The sequence below is a fragment of the Pseudochaenichthys georgianus genome, chromosome 10, assembly GCF_902827115.2.
Source record: "Pseudochaenichthys georgianus chromosome 10, fPseGeo1.2, whole genome shotgun sequence".
In the NCBI taxonomy this organism is placed as follows: domain Eukaryota; kingdom Metazoa; phylum Chordata; class Actinopteri; order Perciformes; family Channichthyidae; genus Pseudochaenichthys; species Pseudochaenichthys georgianus.
In genome coordinates this window covers 12,741,276-12,766,113 of record NC_047512.1, presented here as the reverse complement: position 1 = coordinate 12,766,113, position 24,838 = coordinate 12,741,276, and the positions used below count along the sequence as shown (strand labels likewise).

The 24,838-nt window shown below is 40.7% G+C and overlaps 1 protein-coding gene across 3 annotated transcripts in view; it reads right to left on the bottom strand.

Annotated features, from left to right (window-relative positions):
• Positions 1–24,838, bottom strand: part of atp8a1 (ATPase phospholipid transporting 8A1) — a 124,589-nt gene that overhangs the window by 61,832 nt on the left and 37,919 nt on the right. For 2 of the 3 annotated variants that reach the window (XM_034093571.2, XM_071204605.1), the window contains exons 7-16: positions 18,703–18,776; positions 17,362–17,431; positions 17,104–17,231; positions 16,182–16,293; positions 15,672–15,837; positions 12,599–12,726; positions 12,013–12,090; positions 11,807–11,895; positions 8,091–8,135; positions 3,563–3,635 (exon numbers count right to left, since the gene is read on the bottom strand). In XM_034093571.2, the coding sequence (XP_033949462.1) occupies positions 3,563–3,635; positions 8,091–8,135; positions 11,807–11,895; positions 12,013–12,090; positions 12,599–12,726; positions 15,672–15,837; positions 16,182–16,293; positions 17,104–17,231; positions 17,362–17,431; positions 18,703–18,776 (963 nt within the window). The remainder of the gene's footprint in view (positions 1–3,562; positions 3,636–8,090; positions 8,136–11,806; positions 11,896–12,012; positions 12,091–12,598; positions 12,727–15,671; positions 15,838–16,181; positions 16,294–17,103; positions 17,232–17,361; positions 17,432–18,702; positions 18,777–24,838) is intronic. The other variant, XM_034093573.2, reaches the window with a different exon arrangement.

The window sequence follows — 24,838 nt, the reverse complement described above, 5'->3', positions numbered from 1 at the left end:
GGTCTGTTAATGGGAACAAAGGAGACGATGAATGGAGGGGGAGGGCAAATCAAAGGGCCGGCTGTAAAGGAAAGCACACAGAGTCTATTACAGTCCAGGTGGCTGTGAGAGCCCCTCTGCTTTCTAGCAGCATGCTAATCTGGTCTGGGTTGACAGGTATCCTCTGAAGGACAGTGTGTGTGTGTGTGTGTGTGTGTGTGTGTGTGTGTGTGTGTGTGTGTGTGTGTGTGTGTGTGTGTGTGTGTGTGTGTGTGTGTGTGTGTGTGTGTGTGTGTGTGTGTGTGTGTGTGTGTGTGTGTGTGTGTGTGTGTGTGTGTGTGTGTGTGTGTGTGTGTGTGTGTGTGTGTGTGTGTGTGTGTGTGTGTGTGTGTGTGTGTGTGTGTGTGTGTGTGTGTGTGTGTGTGTGTGTGTGTGTGTGTGTGTGTGTGTGTGTGTGTGTGTGTGTGTGTGTGTGTGTGTGTGGGCTTTATATTTCTATCTTTGCGAGGAGCCATAAGACTGGATAAGATTTTTTTTTTAGTACCACATTTTGGCCAGTCATGACCTCTTCAAGGGACTGTCTGAAGTTTCAGGGGAAGGTTAGAAGTAAATTGTGATTAAAACTATATGTTAACGATTGGGTAGGGCATATAGTTACACATTTTTGGGACTCAACTAGGAGCTAACGGGTAAAACAAGACTCCAGGCAGTCATTGTGCAGAGCTTCGAAATAGTCCAGCCCATAAAACAAAACGTGTTGTGTTTTAGCCTTTGAGAGTGTCAGATTTGCTAATGCTAAGCTAACATAACTGTCTCCTGGCTCCAGCTTCATTAAACGGACACAGATAGGAGTGGAATTGATCAACTTGCAAAAAAATAGTTAACATATTTCCCAAAGGTTAGGATTATGGTGTGAGGAACGCATGAGGGTCCTCGAAAGTATGTAACAGTAACACACACATGATTGCTATCTAGATAACCTCAGCAGAGAGTGCAGAGAGTGCAGGGCACGTTGTGAGCGTTGCTCTTATGGCACAATTAGAAGTGACAGCTAATACGGTGCTGCCAGCCATCACCCCCACTGACTCTTGGGTAATCTGTGTCAGGGTAACAGTGGCAGACACTCATCACTTCAGACGTGGCCAGTGTGGAAAAAGTTGAAGGGTCAAGAGAAAATGAAGCACAGTGCCCGGGTCAGACGAACGAGCGAGTAAACAAACACCCACGGAGCTGCTGGAGCTCTGCGGGCGGAGAACATGTCCAGTGACTCAAGACAACATGAAAAGCACCAGGGGGATGTTTATTTTTGTCGCACTGTTAATTCCCCTCTCCTCTAGTCTTCCATCCCCCTCAACACTGTATCAACAAGACTCCTACGAATAGCCTGCGGTTAGGGCTGCTCAATTAATCGTATTTTAATCGCGATTACGATTATGGCTTGCAACGATTACGAAAACAACGTAATCGAAATATGTTTCGATTTTTCAGTTGAGTTATACTTAAAGTTCAGGGTAATCAACTGTTAAAAACATACTGTTCAAAAAAAAAATGTCTCCAATAAATGGATGTTTTCAAAGCCAATGAATAATCGCATTTAATAATCGCAATTACAATTATTGACCCAAATAATCGAGATTATGATTTTTGCCATAATCGAGCAGCCCTACCTGCGGCAACACAAAAGGGTTGATAATGATAAGGATTAGTAATGTTTAAGTAGGAGGTACGCTGAAGGCCATAAGGGCAAAGTGTGAGAAACTGTGAGAACGTAAGGTGTTAAATGAAATGCATCGGTTTGTGGAGCATCTATGTGGCACACAAGGGAGAGGGAAGCATCGATAGCTTGAAAGTTGTAGATGATGTCATAGTGTTATCGTTTTCAAGTAGAAAGAATAGTGCAACATTGACTTTCTGGAGTCCTGTCATCCCAGGAAAAGACTCTAGGAAGTTACTGCGGCAAACCAGGATGTAACCCGGAAATTATCGTTTTTCGCACTGCGCTCCCCTCCCTGCAGAGCCTACTGTAAACAACAGGAAGTGCATAAGTAGAGCGAGGAGGGTAATAAGGCCCCCCACCACCCTCATGTAGTATGGATGTGCTGTTACATTTCAAACACTGAGAGAATGAGGACGAGATTCTTCCCACAGGCTTTCAGAGCCTTAAACAATGCAATGCAAACTCTCTCGAAGGACAATTCACTCAAGGACCTTCATGTATATATTAGACTGTAGGCAACACGGAATACTTCCATTAATTTATACACTAAAGCCAATTTATCTGTGCTTTTCAGATTACCTTTAATTTAATCCATGACTTTTAACCATGTTTACTATTGTGAATATATTTTGCTCACTTTATTATATTCCCTCTAGTTTATTTTTTCTGTATTTTTGCACACTGTTTAGGAGTTCAATGCAACATTTCACTCTACGTTCTGTATATGTTACCAAAAGAATCTTTAGCCAGATTTCTATTTCCTCCTGTTTTCAGTTGTTATGCTAAGCTAAGCAGCTGCTGGCTGTAGCTTCATATTTATAGCAGCAACACAAGTGAAATGCATCTTATTCTCTGCAATAAAGCGTCCCTGAAAGTCTTATTATTTCTTCATTAGTGGGCCATTATTGAGTGACACATATTACATTTCATATTATATGACAGCATCGGGACAGAAGCCGTTATAGAAGGTGACTCGAAGAAGGAAAAAACGATGATTCACCAAAGTGCTACAATATTCAGACAACCACTATCATCAAATCTTCATCAGCACAATAAATAAATAATAGGAAGAAATGATTACGATGGATTTAGAGAGGCTGCTGTTGCCAAACAGTGGTTGGTTATGCAGTATAATTAGCCGTGTGCACGGGGCTATCAATATGAAACTAAAGCAGATCCCAGACAAACTCAATGTGTGGAGAGATGGCGCTGTCATAACAAAGCACACATCACAGTGGGATTACTCCTTTCCCTGGGCGGTGCTACTGTATGTAATTAGATGTGACATCTTGCCTCCCCCACGCTGTTCTGCAGCTGAGTGACTCAAGCAGCCAATCAATCACAGTGTTCACCCATTTCATTACCACAGGTGGCTTTTACTGCTAAAGCCCTGTGACGGGTTTCTAATGCATGTACCCAGTTCTAATCAAAAGACACAACTGCTATACATTTTATTTTCTCATGTTCTTTTTGAGCAGTCTTCATATTCATACATTCACACTAATGTAATCACTCTGCAGCAGTTCGGTTCCCCACAGTGGATAAGCAAATAAGCAACTCTTTATCCTGTCAGAATAATTAGATGTTTACCTGCCTGTGTTTACAATGCCCTTTAATTAAATAGTAATCTACCCCTCAGTTGGATTTTAATCGAACAGATATTAAAGAGTTAATTTATATGTCCAAACATGTCATTTTGATAGAAGTAAAATGACTTGAAAATTAAGCATGCCATAAAGACAAGTCCACTAAAGTCGACAAGATGTCCTTATACAACCGCACACCATTACAAAATCCTTCTTCGTTGTGTGTTAAACAGAAAGCAGCCATCACACGGGTGGGGGGGGGAACCTTGACATTACTTACGTGATTACTTTGGAGGTTTTCCAGTAAGCTCGGGTCATTAAATCCCTCCTCGTCCGATGAGTTGGTGCTGTGGCTGGAAAGAAGAGACGGGAAAGTCAAAAAGACAGAACACACTGGAATACTTAATAACTCTGACACCCAACTGGAACGTCTTGCTGTGATACAAGATTAGTAAAGCACATGTAATTCATTTGCACTGTTGTCAGGGCACATTCTGACATCAACAATGCTTATGACAACGGTCGTCTTTAAGAAAAGTCCAACTATTTCACGTCTCTTCCAAGTACAATAATAGGCATGACATTAGAGTTCCTTCTTTTGGAACCTCAATAGAATATGGTACTCTTTTCCAACACATTTTAAGCAAATGCTCTATAATGATGTTGTCCTCACTGTGCAGCCTGCCAAACAAGAGCACACAGTATTCTCGCCCACAACGTGAAGATAAAACTGCAACTAACATCTATCGTTATTGTCGATAAGTCTGCTAATTTCTATCTCCAGCTGTATGTGACATATCCAATTGTTAATTTCATCGGGCGAACATGAAACAAAACTATCTTATATGACAAGAAAAGCATCAGCAGCAGGGAATTCCTGAAAAAAATATGGAAGCTATTTACTGCTTAACGAAAATAGTTACTAAATAATATTTGTTAATCATCCCAATATTATCTCAGCTCAAGCTGAGACCACAGCACTGATCTCAAACTGGTGTTGACCAGTACTGTCTGCCAACATTATTGACATTTGATGAGGAAAGTATCAATGCAGACAGAATGCAAATGCAGGTCGCCCTGGGTTTTAGTCACATGATGTACAATGCAGGCAGATGCAGATCATCCTGAAATGGGACATTATTATTTCACGATGAAAAAAGAATCCAGTCATTTGTGTTCCTCTTTAAATATATCATTTGCTTTCCCTTCAGTCATTCCCATGAATAATAAATGGTGTTCCCCTCCTTTACAAATTAAATGCATTGTTTCATTTATAAAGTAGGGGAACAACACAGCAGGCTGAATTTCTGGCAGCTAATAAACACCATATTACTCATTCAGGAATCAAAACTAAATCCTAGTAAATCACTGGAAATAAAGTAGTCTCTCATATTTGTTCCAGAAATGTTATTGGCAAGATGCAAAATAGTTCAATATTTGTCAATCCATTAGGAATAAAGCAAAAGAAAATATGACACAATCTTTCACCAAAAACAGAGTCATGCTGAACTGGAACAAGATTTGGGGTTGCAGACATTTGTCATTGAAAAAATAAAAATATGTTGTTTTCTCCAGTAAATTGTAACGAGCAGCTGGATTAATGATTCTGTGATATAAAGAGTCCTATAGCTCAGGCAGACAGCAGATTTGTACGTGGCACTGGGGCTTGATGGAAATGTTACCGAGGCTGCCATTAGCGACCATAAATCTTTATAATCCCACAGGCAGTGATGTACCTGAACGCGTTCAATGAACGATCGTTCATGAACGCGTTCATATTTTGGGCGAACGTGAACTGAACGTACTGTATTTCCGCTAGATGAACGTAATTGAGAACGCGTTCATTCTCAGCGCTGTATAACGGCGTTCAAAAGTGCGTTCATTCTCAGCACTGTATTATAACGGCGTTCAAAAGTGTGCCAGATTTCATATGCCTTTCAGCCGAAAACCCAGTTAAAACACACCGTAAACAGGCTTCAAAATAATGCGGAAAACCACCCAATCTGGCAACAGCAAGCTGCCTGTGACGCGTACGCGCCTGTCACCCCTGGCTGTCGCACTAAAATATAAATATACTAAATATATCAGACTCCTCACAACAAACAATGTGGAACCGCGGAACCGGCGAGCATTGAATGAATGAATGAATTAGTATGGACGAAGCCGAGAGCAGCTGCAGCAGCACTCGCTCAGAGTGAGACTCTACGGCAGGGGTGGGGAACCTCCGGCCGTATACGGCCCGAGAGACAATGTGGTACGGCCCTCGAGGTAATTTATAAACACGTACGCAAAAAATAAAAAAATGAAAGAAATCTAGACCGCAAAAAAATTAAACAAGCGAGTGCCTGTTTTTCCTGGCCAAGGTCAGGGTCCTTGAACACAACACGAGCCTAACGTGTCATCACGTGGTATATGTCTCCACTGACAGGGTCCAGTTCTGACGGAGAGCACCAGAACGCCACTCCAGCACTTCAGAAATTGCAGTACCGATAAGTCCATACACATGCCGCAGTTTCTGCGTGTCTGTGTCTTTAGTTGAAAGCCCAGTGGCGATCTGCTCATCTGTCATACAGTCAATAACTTTGTTGTTATTAGCATCTGGTTAGCTAGCTATGCTAACGAATATAAGAAGCTTTTTCTCCAACCAGTGAGGTAAAGGCACATCTTTATATGATCATTATAGTTATAAAAAAATAAGAGAATAAAGTAAACAGGTATAAAATACTATATGACAGTTATTAATAAAGAAGAATACAGTTTGAAAGGGTAGTGATTTGTCAAATATCCATAAATTAAAAGAAAATCTGCTTACAGTTGTGTTTGGGTGTTGAGAGATGTGTCCATAGATCTCCTAATGTTGCTCTCAAAGTGCAACACATCTTCCCAGGGGAGCATGCCCCCCGGACCCCTCTAGAGGAGGTTAGGTCCCCCCCCCCACTTAAATCATGTTCACATGGATAGGAAACTAAATACATTTGCACACATCTTGTGTCCATAAATTATCTTTCTGTTTTGGTGGTCACGCCACACCCTGCACGTGCATGCATACGCGAGTCATGGTGAGATATCTGGATGAAGAGGTTGCTTTTTCTTTGCACAGACTGAAATGAATGAGCTGTGATTTTAGTTTTTTTAAGCAGAGGTCAATAACTTGTACGGGCCTCTGAGGATATTGTAAAAATTGAAATGGCCCATTAACATCGTACAGGAGACAAATAATAGTTCGCAGCAACGTATTGAAAAAATAACTATGAACTATAAATTAGTTCATTTTTGAAACCATGAACTTTAGTTCAACATTTTGAATTATGAACTATGAACTGAACTAGTTCATTTTAAAATGTGTGAACTGTGAACTGAACTAGTTCATGTAGAAAGTGAACTTTCCCAACACTGCCCACAGGATACACTGTTCGGATCCCTAAGAGCCAAACAGCCAGTAATACTTCCATCTACTGAACCGCCGAGAGGTTTGAGAGGAAAGAAATAAAGGGAAAACACAGCAACGCCATAAACAACAAGGCTGTAGTCGATTTTGCGTTACACCTTTATGGATCCACTAGAGAAGAGGGAAACGTATCACACTGTATTAATGCTTTATTAGAATATGTCAAGAAGAAATCAGCAATTAAAGTCTGCATTACTTTATGCTCCACGTGCGTATTGTACAAATATACTGAGGGAGGATGTTTTTTCTGTATCACAAACTGTGAAATATATTTTCTGAATAAAGCATGTTACATTCCTGAATGATTATTATCTATCTAAGTAAGATTAAAAGCCTTAAAGAGCCATATACCTTGATATGTGAATAAAGGTGAAAACAGACAGAAAATCTATGGAGTCATTATTATTGTGTCTAGCCTTGAACAGGGAAGGAGGCCCTAAGCTTTCTCCTTCTGCAGCAGGAGCGTCGCTCAGTAAGTCGATTGTCTTGATAACATTTCTTAGGCTAGGAGCTCGATGTGGAGAGCGGTCAGCTATTGGTTATCTGCCAGCACACATAGGTCCTGTCACTATGGGAACAAGGGTGCTGGCTGTTCACAGTAAACAGCCGGGGAATGGTTTCTGATCAAACCTGTTATGCTTTCCTGGAAGAAAGACATTTACAACTAACCTGTGTCGAGATGAAAGTGTTTGCTTGGAATGATTAACGACTGTTTTTTTTGTTTGTTTTGTAACTACCATCAAGCAACAAACCACTAATTCTCCTTTGTCCTATATCCCTAAAGTGTTTTGAGTACAAATAAAGCCTTTAACTCGGCAACCTTTAGTACCAAATAGGCCACAATCCCCCGTGCAGAATGGATGAGACACGCCCATGCTGTTACTGCAGATCTCCACACTGGAGCAGACGCATCTCAGAAAGGACTGTGTGAATGTGTGTGTTTGTACGAGCAAGTGGGAGAATATGTGGGAGTGTAGCTACCACCTCCAAAGTTAGTTTGATGTTAACTGAGAAGGAGAGTGTGCTGCACAGCCTCAGCCTCAACACAACAACCTGCAAAGACTTGTACCTGCTAAATGTGGTGCCGGTTAGGATGCCACAAAATGTAACCACTCAGAATTCAATACTTATGCTCATACCGACAGCATATATATATCTAAATATACTGGTATGGAACATTTGTTCTTTCACATCAACAGATATACACAGTGAATCAAGAGCACATACAACACGTCCAAAGTGTACTCAAAGCACAAAGAGGTACACACATTGAGGTATTGTGTTCCACAAGGCAAGGCAGCACGTATACATCACAGAGGCCAGGAGTGAATACAACTCATTATACACCCATTCATCTTACCAGTCGTCCTCAGCAAAACTACCATCCTCAGCCTCAGGGAAGTGGCTGTTGGAGAAAAGATTTTGCTTGTTGACAAAGACGATTGTTAACATGTGTGAATGAACACACGCCGGGATTGGGTTATGGGTGGTTTATGAGTTGGAGGTGTAATGATGTGGTCAGATGCCAGGACAGGCTGAGGTGTTGTAGTTAGTTTGATATCAATGATAATAGCAGACCCTCTAACCATTTATACATACTCTCATGTCTGTATGCTAGGAACTGGTTAGCTTAGCACAAAGACTAGAAACAGGTGGAAACAGGCTGAGTTTCAAATCGCACGCTTGCATATTATTGAGGCATGACTACTGTAGGTATGACGTATGTAGTGAATCCTGACTGCATAGTATGTGAATTTTATGTATGCAAGAATTTTTGAATGTATACAAGATTAGCAAGAACTTCTGAGTATGAGCTTTCTAAATGATCCAACAGTGGACTGGGAGGCAGACAGTTTTAATAGATTGAAAGAGATCGACTATTTACAAATGGTGACCAGTGACTTGATGATAGAGTTAAGAGGAAAAATGTAATAGAGAAAACATGATTATCATAGAAAATATTTAATGACTTAAGTTTGCCTCAAAATAATACTGGAAAGTATTTAATTGAGTGGAAGAGGTAACTGTGAATTACTAATAAGTTTGTATTCAACGGTAGCTGGAACTGGTAAGGTCTTGATCCATGCAGTCGTGATACAGATGCGCCATGTGGCTCGAGTTCACTTCATTGTGAATGGAGTCCTGGTTATGGCAGACTTGATTATTAATTTAGTAAGCAGTATGAAGTACAAACAGATTGAGTATGTAGTTTGCAGCATGGTTGTATGCAGTATTTTAAAATAAGATTTCAGAAAATAGCCTCACTCTATCCAAGTGTAAAATACTCCTGTAAAAAATGTCAAAACAACAGCCAGAATAAACTAGAGGGAATGAATGAATATTTATAGTAGAATAGTAATCTTCCCTCTTCCCTTCACAGCAGGAGCTGCAGCTGCATGAATGTGAGAATACTGTGTATAATGTCAAGGCCACCAATAACGCTGCTATAAAAAAGGCCATGTTTGAAAGTAAATGTGGTCAGAGTGCACACTGCTCTAAAATGAGGCAACACATTATTGTGACATCTCTGTTCTGGCAGACTAACTGCAGTGCAGCGTTTCGTTAACTGTAAGGAGTGGACGGAGCAGGCGATGTGCTCCGCTGAACATTACGGCTCTCCTTTCCATTCTAACTCGCTTTGATTCATGCTGTGAGCCTGTTCACTGCTGTACCTTCAGCAAGGCAACATTTGGCCTGCACAGTATTAAACATAAGAATCAACTGCATCCAATGAATCCATTTAAATTGGTTTATTTACCAAAACTAAACATATTTGTCTGAGGTTTGTCACTTGAGTACTTTTTTTAAATCAATACACTTTATTAACTAATAACCCTCTTCTGCGAGCCTCTCTAACCTCAACGGTATCTCTACTTGGATTTTAGTCTTCGAGCCAGTGGAATTAATTAAAGTTTACACCCTTGGGGTTTGCTTTCTTAATTACAGCAGCATTTCATTTGTGGTGAGGAACACATGCAGGGGGGGGTCGGGGGGGCTTTGTGCGTGTGTTGGCGTCATATTACAAGTCATGCCACAAAATAAGTGGCACGTGCTTTTGTTTTATATTCATTTTAACTCCAATGATCTTTTTTGGGCAAAACGATCCTACTTTCATTGAAGTAAAGTCATATCATTTGAAATCTGTCCTAAATAAATGTAGAAGCATTGCAGTGCATTCATCCTAGAGGTAGAGCTGTTACTGATGTGAGAATTAAGGGATGAACGAAGCAAGAACTCCCAACTTTCATAAGTGACGCTTTCTTTCCATATTTCACGATTAACCTCAGACAAGCAGACAAGTGCCTGTTGTCAAGTCGAACATCCAAGTGTGCAAACAGAATCAAGCACGCCAAGCTGTTAAATACAACACTCACTGTATGTGTATATCATTAAATATATGTCCGATAAACTGTAAAGCCAAGACCTAATTAAGAACTTACAGAAATAGCGTTGTTTTGGTAACAATGACCCCGCTCACTACAATTATAAATAAGATTATAAATATTATTTTTGGAATAGCACCGTTTCAATTGTAATGGTCTCTAATATACTGATTGGTAATAATATGTCCGGCAGTGGCTCAGTCAGTAGGGGCTTGGATTGGGAGCTGTAGGGTCACCGGTTCAAGTCCCCGACCAGACCTAAAATATGGAGTGTGGACTGCTACTCGGAGAGGTCCCAGTTCACCTCCTGCCCTGCCGTGGTGCCCTTGAGCAAGGCACTGGACAACCCCCTTCCCCCCTCACTCCCATTGCTCCCCGGGCGCTGTGCAATAGCTGCCCACTGCTCCTAGTACTTTTTGAAGACTAAAAATCATAATCAACATCCAACACAAACCTGCAAACATGAACATGCCAACAAACGAATGTGCATATATTCTACGAAGGAAGAGTTAATGAAAGCAACTGAATGTATTACATATAAACTGTGGACAGTTTTTGTATCTTACAGTTCCAACTCCAGTTTGTATTAAACCTAGAGAAGGAAGAGGAAGCCAAACTATAGCACCGTCAAAAGGCTCGCCTCATTAGAACCTGCCTTTTTCTCTGCTGCTATGAAACACTCATCCATATTTATCAGTTACATAAGAGGGAGTCCTCGTTTCAGAGAGTCAAAGGAACACATCTCTACTTGGGTGAAGGAGAGAGAGACTGCTGCCTAACTTCAATCTTTGCTGAAAAGGAGTGTCTGCAGTGCGTTGACCCAATACAATACCCATTAAAAAAGGCATACAAAAAGAAACGTGGAAAGGAAACTCGATACCAAAAATAAGAGCACAGGCTTGGTTCAACAAGAGATGTCGGCAATACGTTTTCACGAACATGATTCCTACTTAAAATGACTTGTATTTGATCCTTGGATTGACAATGAGAAGTTTAGAATAGCAATCGTACCATAATGAGAGCTTTGTCACAGAGAACTCCAGATAAGATTCCCCCATTTGTCCTTCAGCCTGCACTTCATCAATCAAGCTTTTAATTGAATCCTAATGGGATTAATCATGTACTGTCACGCCTGCACTTGCTTTGGTTCTGTGAGGATCTGCTCTCCCACTTGTTTTGCATCCACTGAGACTAATTATCCTAGCACTGAAATAAAATGAGAGCATTTCCATGGAGAAATAATACCTTAAGGTCTGATTTAGTGAAATGTTTAAAAGTAATAGAATATGGTTTTACGTCAGTGGAGCTGAGGGAAAAAATGAATTTGGTTGAATTCTTATTTTTAGGAGATACTGCAAGCGGCTGATCTTGTTTCTCACGTCCGTCAAGAGTTCCAGTTCAGTAGGGAAAATACTGAAACATACAGCCAGTGTTCACAACCACCTCCAACGTGACAAACAATGGACGAAACCCTACGTAGGAGAGAGTAAAGTGCCTTTGCTTCCAAATGTCTGTCCGCCTGTTATTTATAGTTTATGTTGAGAGGAGCACTGATGCAGCTGCTAATGAGAAGGAGAGGGAGGAGAGAGAGACGCCAGCTGCACAGCGATGCACACTTGGCGTTTAATGAAGGTGATGGGAGAGGCAAGGGGGGGGCAGGGAGTAATCAAAAAGCGAAGAAAGGGGAACGTACCCATAGGCCACACCGGCGACGGTGCATTTCTTGAACTGCATCACGTTGCAGGTCAGGGTCCCCGTCTTGTCAGTGAAAATGTATTTCACCTGTATGTGTAAAAAGAGAGAATACAACTTAGTTTATGGGTATTTATTTCCTTCTAAAAAGGTATTTATAGTGAGAATTGGCATAAAGTGAAGTATTATCGGAGCAGCATAGTGTACCTGGCCTAGTTCTTCATTCAGGTTGGAGGTGCGAGCCTGGGCCGGTGTGTTGGTGGGCTCATAAAGCATATCGGTGTCCTTAGAGCAAATCACAAAGACATTGAAATGCACAGTAGCAGGACAGTACATCAAAGCACACATTTTAAAAAACAACAACAGTGCCCACAATCTGTTTTCCCCTGCAGAAAACACTAATGCAAGAACTGCCAAGAAATTCCTTGCTAGGACTTTAATTTAACATTTAATGAATAAAGGAGACTCAGAATAACTTTGTGCAAAAAAAAACCTCAGCAGATACATTTGGTGGGCTGACCTAGTTGCGAAAGATATAAGACCAAAGATATTCTAGGTGCTCACTCAAATGTTTCACATCAGTCAGGTTTCAGAGTGTTCCTGCTTTTCTGCGCTCTTTATAGATTTTTAGACATTTTATGTTTTCATCCAAAAACAGTTGTGCAGGCTGCTTCCAAAAGCGACTGCATGCCTCTATGTTTACATGCATGTTAACATAGACATGCCTGTAAACATGTGAGTGCTTCTATATGAGTTTACTTAAGTTACAATACAGACTATAGCTTTAACTCACCCAGTTGATGAAAAAGGCTTGGACGAACTTGATAACCTCCAGTGTGACCAGGAGACTGATGGGAATCAGGTTGTTGAAGAGGATGATAAAGGTGAGGAAGTTAAGGCCAAAGTTAGCCGCTCCGCCATCTATCAAAGGACGAGTTTTGGACAAAGGGAAGTGATACACGGGAGACTCATCAGTGCTGGTCCATTCATATCAGTTAGTTCAATGAAAAGGCCCAAAGCTACTTCCAGCCAATGATCGACATTATCCCAATCCACAGAATGTTTCGGGCTAACGTCGTGCATTAGCTGGAATTAGCCATTTCTTCCACCCAACCTCATCTTCTTACGACTCGACCGATTAACAGTCCAATTTAATGTCCCGAAGATTCAAAGTAGCGTATAGGGATTGAAGTATTTCTAATGTCATTAGTGTCACAGCAGCAGCCTTGGCATCCAGCATGATCCAGGCAATGAATTCCACAAAGCACTATGCAAAATGACGCTGGTCCCCCCCAATGCCCCACACAATTGGCAATGATCAACATGTAACCCCACTGACATCAAACATGGAAACAGGAGGGATGTGATTTACCTTTCCTCAGCTTGCAGGAGGTGCAAATGTTACTTTCCTCAACCCAAGCCTTGATCTTAGCAATGTGGTTGAGAGGGACAGCCCTTCCCCATGACAGAACGATTGCAAAACAAAAAACTGGATGGCAGAATGGAAGCTACTGCTACTGGTACAACGACACACATAGGAGGGAGTACTTGTTCAGAAGTGGGGAGGAAGACAAACATATTGGATGCTCTCAAGACAAAGGAGGGAGATTCAGTCCATAGCACATTCTCAACCAACAAGGAGTGGAAAAGAGGGGGTGGATTATGCCAGCAAAAAAGTTTGGGTGTTAATGAAGATCACTACGTCACCTCCTGTCGCTAAATTCTAGTAGCCAGCTTGTTATTTGATGTTAGGCAAGATTTGTGAGGTCAGATGAGACAGGGATACTGCGTGGGATCAGTAGAGAGCCATTAAGATAAATAGAAATCAAAGCAAACCAGGACATGCACAAGTCACAAAAGTGCACCTGATGTCGTCTCTTAAATATATGTCACTGTAATGTAAGAGCAAAATGAATATATACGATTTTCTAACCAGCATTACAATACTTTTGTAACTAATTCACAGTAGTTGGACTGTAAATTGTTACGGTTTCATTAACCGGGAAGAATTTGTTGTTCTGTTTGGTGTGACACATGTACATTACAGTGAGAATACCACATCACCTCAACAAAAGAAACGTTACCATGCCGTCGGTTGAGACATCAGCAGTTTAAAACAGAGATAGTCAGCATAAAGTCAATGATATGGTGATAAATGCACAACTACCTAGAAGAAACTGTAGCAGGTGGCACGAATGCATAACAAATGAACATTCATCACTTTTGCCCCTCAATCTGCATAAAGTTTAGTTGTCACTATGTATAGGCTTAATGCCGGGGATGACCTGTGTCAGCACTCAGCAGCGGGTCAAAGTCAAATGAATTACTCACGGGCCGTGCATAATCGCAGGCCTGTGTGACATACTAGCTTGGTGACGCGCAGCGGGCTAACGTTGACTCTTCTGTTCCTGTCTGCTTCCAAATGTTGGTAAGTGAGTGAAATTAGAGCAATTTAGTGATTAAAGTAAATATGATGTTTAAGATTTGACAATCTCCCCACCTCCCTCTTTTGTCACTGGTTGGATAATGTGCACTGGACAGAGTGTCAACAACTCCTTATGGAAGTACAATCAGTCTCAAGATGGAGGCCTGCCTTATGACTTACACTCCCCTCATCAGAGTCTTAGAGGGAGTTTAAGATGTGGGTTTTAATGCCACTGAGGACAATGTTAAAACCCTTTACGAGACCAATAGAAGCCAATGCAACATTTCGTAAAAAGGGACAGTGTAAGTCGTAGTGCAAGCTGAAATTGACCAGGGCACAACCTCTCCTACACAGGCCTATCAGGGTACAGAGTAATGGCCGGAATGTCACGATAAGCACTTTGCACACCAGGTTCAGAGCTTCACCACAACAGACATACTGCAACAGAAACCGAGCAGCCCATGTATTTAGTTTTGTGTAAATAGTATCTTGAAATTGTCTGGAGAATACATGTTAAACTAAACAGGTTTTCACCTCTCCGCCTCACTGCCCCCTCTCCTCTCTGTCTGTCATTAGGAAACTCCACACAAGAAAAGGCAGCGACAGAGGCATTTAGAAAATGTCAGCTCTTGCCCCTTGGGTCGCACCACATGTTGTGTTCGAGCAATAAACACGTATACGCCTCCTGCTAGGAAAAGCTTCCCGAGTACCTCATCTCCCTGGTAGTAAAAGTAAATGTTGCTATTCATTTCTCGGAAGTTAAGGGGGAAAAAAATAAGATGAGGGTCTGAAGCTTGGAAACTGCAAAGTGTTTAACGTGGCACAAAATAATGGAGGAAAAGTGAGACACTGTTTGCATCAGGCACTGGAAATAACTAGACGAAGGTATAAGAGAGCTGGAGGGGAAAAACCTATTGTTGGATCCCTGGTATGTGCTTGTCCGTGGCATGGGCCCATACAAAGTAGGGCAACCATATAGGGGGCGAGGGTAGGGGGCTTCATTTGCTTAGCAAAGGCAGAGCTTCAGTAAGGGGTTAGTAAGGGAGGGTCATTCACGGATGGCCAAGGCTTTTAAATGGTTGTTACCTGGAGCTGTTAAAAAAACGACAACAAAGAAAACAACAAAATCAAACAGAACATTAGAAAGGAACAAAAAAGTACAGCAGCGCAGTGATATTCAACCATTTCTGTTTTCACTCATTCACAACACATCTATGCATGTCACAGCTGTCTTTTCTCAGTTAACAGGGAATTCACTTATTCCCACATTGCCACATATTTCACTTGTAATGCGAAACATAGTTTAACTGAGGCAACATAAAAACGACACAACACATACCAGCATTTAGGAACTTAAAATGACAAAGGAATAAGCTGATATGGACAAGTGAGACAAAATATGTGGAATAAGAGCAGCAGCGTGGGCTGTGGAGACTCTTACAGTTGAGATCCATGTACCAGGCATCGTTGCCGTACTGGTACTTCCAGATGGTCTGGCCGATGGAGCAGAGCAGAGAGATGGCCAGCAGGCAGCCGAACAGCACCAGGATCTGGAAGTTGGTGATACGCTCCACGTTGGACAGCTTCAGAGGAGGCCGAGTGGAATTCTGGGTAATACATGACAATTGAGTTATGTTAAAAGAATATCATAATAACTAAGAAGTAAAACCAATGGTGATGTTCTCATCGGCTTTCAAAACAACGCAAGATAAAGTGCGGTAAGGTGACCACTTTTAACACAGTGATTAGGAACATGACATTTTTGGTGGTGACGCACATGCACTGTAGCGTGTTTTTTAAGTATTTATTTGATTTATTTGCACAAAATAAGTAAGTCCGCACCAAAATGATAAACAATAAATAACATTAAGAATACAGCAGTTCACCAGACTGAGCTTTGTCAGGTTAATTCATCTTTAACCCTAATATGACCCACAATGCTTTACAGTACCTGCATGAGCTTGGTGTCATGTCCGGTGTAGACCACCACACCGTGCACCCACTGAGTGTTCCTCAGCTGGGCTCCTCTCAGTAGGATCTGGTCTGGACCCAGTGGGATTGTACTGCAGTAAAGAAACACAGCATTGTCATTAGTACACAGAGAAATAAGCTCATACAAGTTGGTCTGATGGTAAAGACATTAATAATGACAATTAATGATCTTATTTTGCAAGACAACAAACAACAAGCCTTCCAATGTGACCTTAAATCGATGCGTGCTGACCTTACATACGATCACTGCTTTTACATAAACCTTTCTGATTCCTTACTGATGAATATGCCATTTCTAAAATATTATAAAAATTGTATCACCAAAGAATCTATACTGACAGGGCTTTTACGACACAGATATTACACAACAACAACAACGTGTGTTGTGATGCAGTGAAAGACTTGTTATTGTCCATTATATTTATAGACACAGTCAGCATTAAAATGTGTCACCCAATTAAAATTAAAATGCATTTTGCCATTTTGAGTATAACTCTTAATTATACATTTGAATCTGTGTGTACATGTAATAATTGGAAAAAAGTATTTGAAAAAGATTTCCAATCAATATGAAAACACAGTTCATCAAACCATACACAAAGTGCTCCTGGTAACAATGCCCTTTCAGAAAAGTGTCCCAACTCCTTGAACGGAGCCATCGATAATAAAAGCAGGCATACAGCATATAACCCATTTTCTGTACAATGGAAAATACTCAAAAATAAATATCTCACTACATTTCACTGAGGAAGGTGCTTTTATTTGTTTAGTAGACTAAAGAATCCCTTAAAGCTCATAATGCGGGCTCTGCTCCTGGCTAATGGTTTAGAGTTGGTAAGAGGGGCAGAGAGCCAGGCATGGAGCTCTGCGCCTGGGCCCACCTGTGTCCTTCGAGGCGGAGGTTCCCAACAAACTCGTACAGATGGCGGTTCGGGCTCTCACACTCCATTTTCCCAGAGAGACGCATCAGGCTTTCAATGTCCCGTATGTCTGAGGTCACTCGGAGACCCTGTTGAAGTAATGAGAGCCGTGTTTTCATTTTTAATCAATGTGTGTATCGTTAACTTCTCAGGATATAACACTTCTTCCTCATTGTAGGGGCAGTCACTTGTATGAAAAATAAGAAAATAGACAATCACCTGTCGGATTTTAAGGTTTGTTTCTCCATCCAGGTTAGATGTTTCAATGTAGCACATTCCCTGTGGTTCACTGTAGTGGAGGGAGAGGATATAGACACTTGGAGTAGTAATACAAGATGAGTGCTGCTAGTTATTCAAATATTACAATATATATATCCTCAGCTGTTCAAAATGACAATTGTATATAATATTGTATCAATATAATAAACTCTGATTATTTAACAATCATAACTTCACACTTTCACTTTTAATTTCAGCTGAATTTCAACAGAATATTTATAGAAGACTAGATCACTGCAATCAAAGATGCTGCATGTCAGCCTGAAGGCCACTCAGGTACAAAAAGCGGAAGTTACTCACTTAATGTACACTAAATATAAGATTAAAAAAATGATTAGCTGCTACCCTAGAGGTGAACCGTCTTAAATGCACTGCTAAGGGACAGGAAGAGGAGACAGTGCCAGAGGAAGCATGCCGAGCACAACAAACGGCCTCTGACAGACTCTGGGCACGGGGACAGAGAGGGAGAGCATAACGGTGCTTAAGGTGAGCTGGGCCTCTGGTTAGCTGCTCTCTTTATAGAGTGATTTATTCATACTCAAGGCTGGTCCAAACACAAGCAGGGTGAAAAGGAAAACGAGATCTGGACACTGAAGCCCTACTGCAGTCAATAAGAGGTTTGGAATCAGGCCCTATTACCCATGAAATGAGAGCTTTGTTTCATGTAAATGAGAAGAAGTCTGAAGCCATGGCCAGGAAATGAATTATAAATCTACTTTGAATTGAACATTTGAATTCAAAGACTATTTTCAACTTCATATCTTGTAAAGTGACAACATGCATACTGTCACATGAGAACAACATTACTTTGTTGCATACAGGGTGCCATACAAGCCATGCAAAGGGAAAGAATGTGGAAAATCTGTTCACACTCAATACAAAGGATGTGAAAAAAGGATGTGAAAAAAGGGGCATGAACTCCTGTGTTGTAATACTAGATGTCTCCATTCACTCTGAGCAGCCACACATTAAAAAGGGTCTCCTGTGGTTGGGTCTTTTAAGAATACAACATAATAAAATGGCTGTATAAAGCAACACTATTATGGCTGCCAAACCACGATGTAGAGGAAAAGTAGAAAAAGGGAAGGAACACTCATTGACTGTGGCACTGTGACAATATCTGGTTGTTGCCAGAATGAGAACAGGTTCTTTCTCTCCTCTAGTCTGTCAAATAAACTGTATTCTATAGAGAGAAGCGCTAAGATGTCTGGTCACACTTGGTACACACACTCCCCATCTCTCCCATGACTGCTGTGTGGGGAGTGTTGCTGGTTTTCTGACCTGGACGACAGTAAGACGAGGTCAGCCGGCAGGTGATCCCCGTTTGAAGCTCTGAGTACTTCCCCAACGGCCACCTGATTTGACCAACCACGCACCAGCAGGGGGCGAGAGAGAGGAGGTGGGGCAGTTGTTCGCACAGGAGAGAAGAGGATGAGAAAGGGAAAGAGAGGGATGGAGAGGATGAGAAAGGAAAACACAGACAGAAAACACATAAATGGGAAGAGAGAAAAAGAAGAGCACAACGATCAGTCCTGTGTGATCAGAGGGTTGGTCATCTGTTCTCCTTTTCACAAAACCATTTAGAAAAACATGAAGCTGTTAAGTTATATACAAATATTATACAAATATTACATCATGACAAAAGTAATGATGTGGGAACTTGCAAGTAGGTTTTTGGCGTTGTCCATATTTTTTTAGATATCCTAAGAAATCTACATTTGACATTCTCTTAAAGAGGGATAAAGAATCGGTGTTAGTTTAATAGCAGGACCAAATGTTTTTTTGAAAAGGTGAAGGAGGTAGGCGTGTTGACATGACTGATCAATCCTAATTCAATATCACATTACCAGCCTCCCACCTAGAGAAATGATGGTTGTCACAACAAGATACGAAAGTACAATTAGTGGACTGGAAAGTTTGTGTATAACGACAGGTTCTGATTTTATTTCCAATGCAGGATTGTAGCCAGTTGGCTCGTTGTATGGTCCAACCATCACTTCTTTAGGGAGAGCCGAGAGAGCGAGGGCAAGAGAAGAAGGGGCGGAGTTTCCACAGTGTGGCATTAGAGAACCGCAGTGACGCGTCGTAAAACCCGGAAGTAAACTTATTCCGGTTCCTTCGTGAAAAACCAATGCAAATTCTCCATAGGATTTTGGAAAATAGCTCGAAATAAGGCAGGGTTGCCAACTTTGGGTACCTGGCTGGAGTGAGATTTTGATATCATGGGTTTAATTACACATATGCGCACTAAATGACTGCTATCGTGTCAGCAGCGGGACCTTAGCATATATATAGGATATAGGATATATATACAATATATACAAATACACAAAATTGGACACAGACTATAAAGGGCACAAAGTTTCATTCACTAATGAAAGTCAAACACATGTTTGTTTCCACTGTTTTATTGTGTGCCTGTCGCGATAAGCAATTAATTGACTTATCGTACGATAAATAAAAATGAACTCGATAAATTGCCATTTACATGAGGATGTGACTAGCAGTTCGAAAGGATGTACTTCAATTATTATTATATATTATCATTATGTCAGGGGTCTAAAATGGTCATACAACGGTGCCGACAATATTATTGTTTATCGCAATAATTTCCTGGAAAATGTATCCAACAAAATTAATTATCGTGAGAGGCCTATACATGAAACACACACACACACAAACAAATCTACAGACTTACTCCAAACTGCCAAACATATTAATTAACACACTCTATTTTACATAAGCAGCAGACTTTTACTTTTTTATCATTTCTACTGGATCTTAGATCTGCGCTTGCGCAATACAGGTCGGCAGTTGCCAGAGAGTATTTGTGTTGGGTAATCTGTGGTAGGGCTAACCCATACAGTGGTGGGGTGAAGTCAGTATTTGCAATGTAATTACATACACGCTCCCCCTTGACAATGAAACGCCACGCGTGAGGTTTAGATTATTTCCCTGTCTCAATCCAAATTGAACTGTATGAAATAAAAAGGCACATTTGTCTTGTAGTAAATAAAAAGGGCGACCTGGAGCCAATCCTGCAATTTACCCACAGGTGAAAGAGTTCACATACTGAAAGCCCAACCCCTGTAGGGGGGTCTGGGGGGATTCTCCCCCAGGAGATCTTTTGAAATACTAACATAAAATACACATTCTGGTACTCTCTTGAGAAGAAAGATAAATACATCTATTACTACACGACATATTTAAACAAATGAATGCCATTTTAGTTTGTTGTTACTTTGTTCTGAAAGCTGAACCTGCTGCTCCTCACAGAGAGAAGAGGGAAGAGGCTGTGTGAATTACTTTACATTGTGGATAAGGGTGGATAGCCCCCATTGTTCTGTGTGTCAACATGAAAGACAGCCCACACACCTATCAATCATCAAACCGTGGGGTCTTATTTCATTACGTGTTGATTTCTATCAACACGTAATGTTGTATCGATGTATAAAATGTACTACAGCAAAAGTATTCTCCGTCGGGACTTCCTGCAACAACACCACACCGTTATCTTGATTCTGATTGGCCAGAAGACATTATCAAAGATGTTCTATTGAGAAGATGATCACTACCTGACAAAAGTTTTCAAAACAGTTTCTAGTCTTCGGTATTCTTGTTTTTGGCGTGAGAATAGTTTGGGCAGAGTGAGAGCGTGAGATTGAGGGTGAAAGCGTGTGTCACACGCCAGATGCGTGAGAGTTGGCAACCCTAAAGTCTGTGGTTGACACACATTTAAGAGAGGGATCACGTTTTGTTCTGCCGGATAATCTGCACATGTCTACCCTACTTTTATAATTTTTGAATCATAAATCTAGTCGCCAAAAGCGAAATGCTAACGTTATGCTATAAACTAACTACAAGCCAGTACAGCAGCAGGGTCGCACGACTTCAACGTCACGCCAACTTAAGATCGTTTCAACTGACTTGCACTGAAACTGCACTTTGAACACTTTAAATATATTAACATTTTAAACTGTATACCCCGGTTATCTAGGCCCTTTTTGTTTTTGTTTAATGTATACCACGTGTATCTAGGCCCTTTTTGTTTTGTTTTATGTATACATGTCACACTGTGGGAAACGATATTTCTGGATGTATAACACCATTTTTGACAATAAAGCTGACTTTGACTTTCGCGTGCTTGCATATTTTAACAAAGCTTTTCATTTGAGCCACACTGAATTTAACTAGAAGTCATGGCTGTGTCAATTACCAGTCTGATATCGTTTTACAAAGATGACAAGAGTGTAGATAGAGGAGAGAACCACTACAAGTCAGGACACGTACAACAGTGCAGCCTAGATGAAGGTGTGCTTACCGGTGTTGTCAGGGCTAGCATGAGGGACAAGGTTTATAGTGTCGGTGAGAAGTGATAGCAAGAGTACCGCAAGAGTTAAAATAGTTAATTTATTCACGTTAATTCCCATCAACAAATCCATTTTATGTGTCACATGACATCTTTATTGGCTTTATTGGCAAGGCAAGTTTATTTATATAGCACTTTTCAACACAAGGCCATTCAAAGTGTTTTACAAAAAATGAAAGACATTAAGAAAATGGCATTTAAAATCTGTCATTAAAAAGAAAAGCTAATAAAATAAACATTAAAAGAAAAAATACATGGATAAAAGTTACAGTGCAGTCTAAGATATGAATAGTTCAATTAATTTTTTAGTGTCAGTGAGGACTCGAGCAGCTGCGTTCTGAATCAGCTGCAGCTTTCTAATATATTTTTTAGTGAGACCTGTGAAGACACCATTGCAGTAGTCCAGTCTACTGAAGATAAAAGCATGGACAAGTTTTTCCAAATCCTGCTGTGACATTAGTCTTTTAATCCTAGATATGTTCTTCAGGTGATAGTAGGCTGATTTAGTAACTGTTTTAATGTGACTGTTGAAACTCAGGTCAGAGTCCATGACTACACCTAGATTTCTGGCTTTATCTGTTGTTTTGAACGTTGCAGACTGAAGCTCAGCGCTAACTTTTAAACGTTCTACCTTGGCTCCAAAAACCATTACCTTAGTTTGTTTAATTGGAGAAAGTTCTGACTCATCCAGTCATTGATTTGTTCAATGCACTTACTCAGTGTTTTAACTGGAGAAAGTCTCCTGGTGAAATGGTTATGTAAATGTGTGTGTCATCAGCATAGCTACAGTATGGTAACTTATTTAGTTGTTCTTCATTATCTGAGCCAGTGGTAGCATGTTACACACCAGAAAACACAGAAATATCCATGAAATAAACATACAGTAGGCTATAAACAATTAAAGGGATAATTGGGAAGGCATTACAAATGTAAATATATTTTAAATAATAAAACAATCCCACCACCACAGGTATCACTATCTACAGGAGAATAGGGAATTCTCTCCACAAAATGTGAATGCCCACGTGGAGAATGGAAATGCAGTCATGCGGCTGCATTAGCCATCTTTGCCATCCACAATTTCAGCTGCACTGACACCCCCTGTCAGTGGAAGAAGCCAAAGGCAGCTAAACGTACGCATTCAGTGGAGGAGCTATTTCCTCCAACCAATAATCATTCAACCCGCTGACAAGAGAGCCCACCTCCGAAGATCGTGACTGGCTGAGGGACAGACTCGGGGGCAGGATCTCAGGAATGTCTTGGCTTCTCTCCCCCGAGCCAGAAGAGGAACACTACAGCTTGGAAACACTTGCTGTTCCTGAAATTCTCAAATCTGTTGGGCATCAGGGACCTGAGGCAATTGTGGCAAGCATGGCATTGTCTGAGGAGCAACAGAGGGCAATTCAGGTGGCTACCACTGGTCAGCGAACCAACCCAAACTGGCATTTGTTCAGGAAAGGAAGGTTGATGTATCTCGTGCCCTCATTGGGCGTGCATTGCAGCAGTACTTCAATGACTCGCCAGCAACAGGCGACCACTTTCACCAGTCTGCTGACGTTATGTGCGCGTTCATGTGTGTTGGAGGAGGTGCTCTGTAAGGAAGTCTGAAGGAAGGGGTGGATTCTTTTCGGCTGTGTACTTTCAAATTTTAGTGCACTCGAGCCGGTTTCTGAAACTTACCTACCCCACCTTTAAGCGTCTTTGAGTTGTGAAAAGCGCTATATAAATAAAATGTATTATTATTATTAAGAATTGTGCATGAAAAATCTCAGATGAATGGCAGCAGTGACATAAAAAGCAGCCTGAAATGCTGAATAATGACATAACTGAAGATCAAAGAGAAGAACATCATAATGTGTTTTGTCAAAAAGAAGTGAGTTTGAGTCGGAAGGACCTGTGTATAAAACTCGTCTGAGTTATCATGTCACTCAAATCAAATTTACAATGCAAGTTTATAACAGCAGGGAGTACAAACGTTATGAACAATAATTAAACATCTTGTTTTCTACAGTATAAAAATGTAATGCAGCTGAAAAATAGGGTAACATGAAATCATCATCATCATCATCATCTAATAATGAATGATGATGAAGGTGTTTGTTGAAGACTAAACAGAAGAGAGATCATGTTGGCATCATTCAAGCTGCCCTGAAAGGAACTTAGAGAAGTTTGGGAGAGAAGCTACTTTTACAATATGCATGATGAAGATGTAAAACACATTCATTATTTAAAGCTACCCTTTAGAGAGAAGTTCTGTATATATAAGACGAGGAACATTCACATTCCAGCAAGAAACTCCCTGATCTTCCCCTTGCCTGAACCAAGTCAATGCATCAATACTTTATTTTGGTCGTTACAGAAGCCGTGCGTCATTGCCTCTGGTGCTAAAAAGTTCCATTTAAAACAGTTAATATTCAATAACAATGAATACTCCCTAAACCTCATTCTATTGCATTTATCATGGACTGCAACCTATATCTCATTTGATTTTATTATAGCATGCTGAATGGTGTCTTAAATATGTGATGTAGTGCTCATGTTCTATTTTGTATTCATCTTGATGGATGACATATTTTTGCTTTTATAAAAAAGTGCGATTTCCAGTCAAGCATTGGAGCTCGCAACATGTTTACACCGACACTGCATCTCCTGCTGTTCAGTTAGTTGTCAAGAACAAATCAACAAATGCTTCATGTAATATATTTGTTTTCTTCTGCTGTCTCATATCCTCGACAGCAGAAAGGAAAATGAATCTTATATTTCACTGCTACATGCTGATTGCACCCTCTAATGCAGGGGTGTTCAAGGTGTGGGAAGGTGAGCCTCCCCTCAGAGAACATAAGAACAGCCGCGCCCCCCCTCCCAATTATTATTGCTATTATTATTATTATTATTATTATTGTTGTCGTTGCTATAATGCAGGGGTATTCAATTGCATTTCAAAGAGGTCCAGTAAGAGAACATTTCATTAAATGCTTTGTTTTCGCTGTCTACCTTTCTCTTTTTTCAGCACAAACATTAAACAATAACTTTTTTAAACCTTTTTAT